Source organism: Homarus americanus, unplaced genomic scaffold (genome assembly GCF_018991925.1).
Source record: "Homarus americanus isolate GMGI-L3 unplaced genomic scaffold, GMGI_Hamer_2.0 scaffold21796, whole genome shotgun sequence".
Lineage (NCBI taxonomy): Eukaryota > Metazoa > Arthropoda > Malacostraca > Decapoda > Nephropidae > Homarus > Homarus americanus.
This window is the reverse complement of record NW_024728843.1, coordinates 91,191-97,565: the sequence shown is the minus strand read 5'-3', so window position 1 is coordinate 97,565 and position 6,375 is coordinate 91,191. Positions and strand designations below refer to the sequence as shown.

Below are 6,375 nucleotides of genomic sequence, written 5' to 3'. Positions count from 1 at the left end.
GCAGGAGCAGTAGTAGTAACAGCAGACGCAGGAGCAGTAGTAGTAACAGCAGACGCAGGAGCAGTAGTAGTAACAGCAGACGCAGGGCAGTGAAGCTAGTAAAAAAAGACCCAGACAGTGTATAGAAACATAGACTTTATAGCATAGTAGTAACAGCAGACGCTGAGCAGTGAAGAAAACCTGGCAGTGCAGATTGAAAACAACCACAAACACAACAAAAACAACAACCAAACAAAAAACACAACCAAGCAGTAGTAACAACACCAAGCAGTATATTAACAGCAACCGTCAGTAAAAGCAGGAGTAGCGGCAGTAGTCACATCAGCAGATATAGAGCCTCATAAGACCACATATAGAGGCTGGATTATAAGTTGTCTTACAGAAAAGAATTAATACCTATAATAAGATATAATTTATTACGATTATAAAAAGAAATGCAGAAGAATTATGTTTGGACGTGAGGTGGTGGTAGTTCCTGGTGGCCGCTGGACCCATATGGCGCCACCTGACGTCTCACTCGTAGTCCTGGTTCACATGCTGTTATCAATACTTTAAACAACAGGAACCATATTAACGTATAAACAGTCATAAATTTCGGATATTTTACAATCATTCACCATCTTGAGAATCTTAATTTGTTTTTTTATTAGCGTTTATACAAGACCTAAAACGTTACGTACGTATTGAGCGTCACTGGTATATAAGGGCACCAGGCAGACTTCCCTACGGTTAACACTACGTACTTCATAAATTAGTTTATTTTACATATTTATCATTTTTTAGTTTATCTTTTATTATTCATATTTTCTTATACTTGAGATTGAACATTTGTGAATACATTGTGGCAACATTTGTATATATGTGTTTGGTGTGTATTTGTGTTATGTGTGGTGTGTGTGTGTGTGTGTGTGTGTGTGTGTGGAAACAAGAACATTAAGACTAAGATGATGGAGGTAAAGAGTGCGAAGGTGCGTGAAGTTGAGTGAGAGGAGTGCACGTGATGTTGAGTGAGGAATGCGTGAGTGCCCCCCAAAAGCGAACGGCTGATGGAGAGGAAGGCGGAGTGCGTGCTGCTGAGTGAGAGGCATGAGGCGTGGTGTTGAGAGGGGCGCGTGATGTTGAGGAGGAGCGCAGGTTGAGAGGAGTGCGTGAAGTCGTAATGTTGAGGAGGAATGCGAAGGTGTTGAGGAGGAGTGCGTGAGTGCGGCATCAGCATTGCGTCAAGTGATTATTGATGTTACATAGAGAGAGAGAGAGAGAGAGAGAGAGAGAGAAAAATATCGTAATCCACTTTACCAATTATATTAGAATAATTTATGCAAATACACTTGTAGTATAATACACATATACAGACTAATATTTTTGTGGGGACAAATAACGTGTATGTATGTACAGTATGTATGTATGTTAAACAATGGATATCTCTATCTCCCCCCCCATCACACTAACATAGACGTTAATTACCATTCAGCACAAGGTAACAACAGGTAACGTAGGTGGGGGAACAGGTGTAAGGAAGATTAGATGAAGGGTAAATGGAAGGAAAACACAGAGGGATAAAAGACAACGATGAGATGAAGAAGGAGAGAGAGAGAAAAGGGAAGAGGAAGAACAGGCAAGAGGCCAACGTCAACACTCTTCATAAATGGACGTAACAAAAGATCGCTTCATCTTAAGAGTTTTAACCAACTTGGAGAAAAGATCTTAGGATTTTGCCCAAGCTTGAGTCTTAAGTCCCGCTCAAGTGCTTAAAGAATTCGTCTTAATCTGGCCGAGTTAAGAGAATTTTTTTTGACTAATCTCTCGCATTGACGGAAGATATTTTACCTTTTTTTTTAAGATTTTAATTTGAGTAAGATAATATATAATGTGTTGGGTATAAGCTTTTATCTTATTTAAGCTGGTGGTTGTGGGGGTGGTGTGTGTGGTTGTGGTGGTGGTGTGGTTGGGGGTGGTGTGTTGGGGGTGGTGTGGTTGTGGGGGTGGTGTGGCTCTGTGGGGGGGTGGTGTGGTTTGGTGGTGGTGGGTTTGGTGGTGGTGTGGTCTGGGGGTGGTGGTTGTGGGGACTGCAGGTTGGGTGGGGGTGGTGTGGTTGTAAAGTGTGCTGTGTGTGATAAGGTTAGGTGAATGCTTGTGAGGGGTGTGGTTGTGGTGATAAGGTTAGGTGAACGCTTCAGGAGGGGTGTGTGGTTGTGGGGGTAGTGCATGTGGGGAAGGTGGTGTGGTTTGGGGTAGTGTGGTTGTGGGGTGGTGTGATGTAGGGTGAATGCTTGTGGAGGGGTGTGGTTGTGGTGGTGATAAGGTTAGGTGAATGCTTGTGGAGGGTGTGTGGTTGTGGGGGGTAGTGGTTGTGAGGGGTGGTGTGGCTTTGGTGGTGGTGCAGTTTGGTGGGTGGTGCGGTTTGCAGGTGTGGTTGTGGTGGTGATAAGGTTAGGTGAATGCCTTGTGGAGGGTGTGGCTGTGGGAGTTGGAAATGGTTGTGGGGTGGTGTGGCTGTGGGGGTGGTGGTTTTGGGGAATTGTGAGTGTGGTGTGTGGGGTGGTGTGGTGTGGGGGGTAGTGTGGCTGTGGGGTAGTGTGTTGTGGGGGGGGTGTGGTTTGGTGGTGGTGCGGTTGTGGTGGCGAGTGGCTGTGGTGGTGTTAAGGCTAGGTGAATGCCTGTGGAGGGGTGTGGCTGTGGGGGGTGGTGTGGTTGGGGTGTGTGGTTGTGGGGGGTGGTGGTTGTGGGGGGGTGTGGTTGTGGGGCGGTGTGGTTGTGGGGTAGTATTGGTTGTGGGGGTGGTGTGTGGTGGTGGTGGTGGGGTTTGCAGTGGTGTGGTTGTGGTGTGAATGAGTTAGGTGGATGCTTGTGGAGGGGGTTTGGTTGTGTGGGGGTGGTGTGGTTGTGGGGTAGTGTGGCTGTGGGGTAGTGTGGTTGTGGGGGTGGTGTGGTTTAGTGGTAGTGTGGTTGTGGTGGTGATAAGGTTAGGTGATGCTGTGGAGGGTTTGGTTGTGGTGGTGTGGTTTTGTGGTTGGGGATAGTGTGTGATATGCGGGTGTGGCTGTTTGGTTTGATGTAGTTAGCATGCATCGACGTAGGTGTGGGCGTGGCGGCGTGTGGGACATGGTAGTGGGCGTGGGAGACATGGTAGTGTGCGGGAGACATAGTAGTGGGCGTGGGGACATAGTAGTAGTGGGCGTGGAGATATAAGGTTGTTGGCGTGGGGACATGGTTTTGGCGTGAGGGACATGGTTGTGGGCGTGGGAGATATGGTTGTTGGCGTGGGAGATATGGTTGTTGGCGTGGGGGACATGGTTGTGGGCGTGAGGAACATGGTGATGGGCGTGTTTGACTTGGTGTGCGTGGGTCGCCGGTGAGAGAGCCTACACATTACAGCAACAAAGGTGGAAGAGAAGCTGGCATACCTGACCTTACCTGTGCCGCATCGTCCCTCGTGAAGATGGATCACTACCTGGAGATTGGAGGGAGGGGGGGGGGGGAGTAGACTGAGGGCGGGGGGGAGCTGAGGGGAGACTGAGGGAAGGAGGGAAAGAGAGGAAAGAGATTCAGGGAGGTGGGATGAATGAAAAGACTGAGAGAGGACGGGAGGGAGGAGAGAAGGGGAAGAGGGCAGGGGAGATGAGAAAGGGAGAAAAGGAGGAAGACTAAAGGAGAAGGAAGAAGGAAATAGGAAGACTGAGTAATGGGAGGAATGGTGGATGAGAGATGAGGAAAAGGGAGGAAGGAAGGGAAGGGGAAGGGGAGAAAACCAGTGGAGGGAGGAAAGAGGGAAGGGAAAGGGGAGGGAAAACACAAAGGAGATGAAATGAAGAAGGGAGAGAGCCAATGAGGAGGAAAGATAGGAAGAGGGAGGTAGGCAGGCACTGACGAGGAAGAGGGAAAAAGGAGGGAGGCAGATAGGAGAGAGAGAGAGAGAGAGAGAGAGAGAGAGAGAGAGAGAGAGAAGCAATTCAACCCCATAATCAAACATAAACACGCTCACCTGTCGTAAATTAAAGTCCAGCGATTTGTAAACACGTAATACCCGTTCATAAAACTCAGTGACATACAAAAACATTAACCAGCCTTCATAAACTTCATCAGTGATATGTCAACATGGCAAAGAATAAGCTGTTTGTACGGTAAGTTATGTCTCAATATAGTAGAAACCATTCATTAACTCTGGGGATTTATGGTAGTAAGTGCGTAATGCCCATTCATAAGTTACGGTAATGGTAGGATGTAAACATATATAGTACCCATTCATAAACGTGTAATGGGGAGGTGTAATATACTATGGAAACTTGTGAGAGAAAATACACCGGCCAATCATAGGCTTCCGTGACGTCTCTGGTAGGATTGTAGTGGCCATTCATAAACTCACGAGAGAAAATATGTAAACAAACACCGGCACAAAACTCACGAGAGAAAATATTAAACAAACGCCGGCCAATCACAGGCTTCGTGACGTCTCTGGTAGGATTGTAGTCCACAAACACAAAAATCACAGGCTTCCGTGACGTCTCGTAGGATTAGACCATTCATAAACTTACGAGAGAAAATATGTAAACAAACACCGGCCAATCATAGGCTTCCGGGACGTTCTCTGTAGGATTGTAGTGGCCATTCATAAACTCACGAGAGAAAATATGTAAACAAACACCGGCCAATCATAGGCTTCCGTGACGTCTCTGGTAGGATTGTAGTGGCCATTCATAAACTCACGAGAGAAAATATGTAAACAAACACCGGCCAATCACAGGCTTCCGGGACGTCTCTGGTAGGATTGTAGTGGCCATTCATAAACTCACGAGAGAAAATATGTAAACAAACACCGGCCAATCATAGGCGTCGCATAAGTTTCTTGTAAGCATAGAGATGAATGGGGTGAATTAAGTGACTGTATTACTAGATATGACTGTAACTGACCTTTAACTGTATCTTTAATAGCTTTGACATGTAAGGGTGTATAGACGTTAGACTGTTGGTGACTGTACCTGTCGTTTTGTAACTTTTTCTTTATGACTGCTTGATGATTGTGAGGTTTGAGTGGTAACTGTGTGGCTGTAACTGTATAAGTGACTGTAGGTATAACTGAACCTCTGACTGTAGGTATAACTGAACCTCTGACTGTAGGTATAACTGAACAGACTGTGTACCAATCACTAGCTCCAACAGTCAGTCACCAGCAGCCAGTCACTAGCCCCAGCAGCCAGTCACCAGCCCCAACAGTCAGTCACCAGCAGCCAGTCACCAGCCCCAGCAGTCAGTCACCAGTCACCAGCAGCCATCACCAGCAGCCAGTCACCAGCCCCAGCAGCCAGTCACCAGCCCCAGCAGCCAGTCACTGGCCCCAGCAGCCAGTCACCAGCCCCAGCAGCCAGTCACCAGCCCCAGCAGCCAGTCACCAGCCCCAACCAGTCAGTCACCAGCCCCAACAGTCAGTCACCAGCCCCAACAGTCACCAGCAGCCAGTCACTAACCCCACCAGCCACCAGCCCCAGCAGCCAGTCACCAGTCACCAGCAGCCAGTCACCAGTCACCAGCAGCCAGTCACCAGCCCAGCAGCCAGTCACCAGTCACCAGCAGCCAGTCACCAGTCACCAGCAGCCAGTCACCAGCCCCAGCAGCCAGTCACCAGCCCCAGCAGCCAGTCACCAGCCCCAGCAGCCAGTCACCAGCCCCAGCAGCCAGTCACCAGCCCCAGCAGCCAGTCACCAGCCCCAGCAGCCAGTCACCAGTCACCAGCAGCCAGTCACCAGCCCCAGCAGCCAGTCACCAGCCCCAGCAGCCAGTCACCAGCCCCAGCAGCCAGTCACCAGCCCCAGCAGCCAGTCACCAGCCCCAGCAGCCAGTCACCAGCCCCAGCAGCCAGTCACCAGTCACCAGCAGCCAGTCACCAGCCCCAGCAGCCAGTCACCAGCCCCAGCAGCCAGTCACCAGTCACCAGCCCCAGCAGCCAGTCACCAGTCACCAGCAGCCAGTCACAAGCCCGAGCAGCCAGTCACCAGCCCCAGCAGCCAGTCACCAGTCACCAGCAGCCAGTCACAAGCCCGAGCAGCCAGTCACCAGTCACCAGCAGCCAGTCACCAGCAGCCAGTCACAAGCCCGAGCAGCCAGTCACAAGCCTGAGCAGCCAGTCACCAGCCCCAGCCAGTCACCAGTCACCAGCAGCCAGTCACCTGCCAGTCAAACAGTAAAGCGACATACCCCATTATTTTTCCAATTATTTTCCTCCATAATGAAGTCACGTTCTCCTGTCACAGTATTTATAATTGAACACGAGTGCTGGGTTCGAACCCCGGATTAGCGGAGCGGCCACTCCGGGTGCCGGCTTAATGACTATCGGTAATTAAGGTAATTAATATAAATGGACTGGCTGATGGTAGAGGAGGG

The 6,375-nt window shown here is 49.5% G+C and overlaps 1 protein-coding gene across 1 annotated transcript; it reads left to right on the top strand.

Annotated features, from left to right (window-relative positions):
- The first annotated feature begins 4,095 nt into the window (after positions 1–4,095).
- On the top strand, positions 4,096–6,111 carry LOC121866241 (classical arabinogalactan protein 9-like). The gene is made up of 3 exons (XM_042365853.1): positions 4,096–4,121; positions 5,212–5,453; positions 5,540–6,111. Exons 1-3 carry the CDS (start codon positions 4,096–4,098, stop codon positions 6,109–6,111), a joined length of 840 nt encoding a protein of 279 aa, XP_042221787.1.
- The last annotated feature ends 264 nt before the right edge of the window (positions 6,112–6,375 follow it).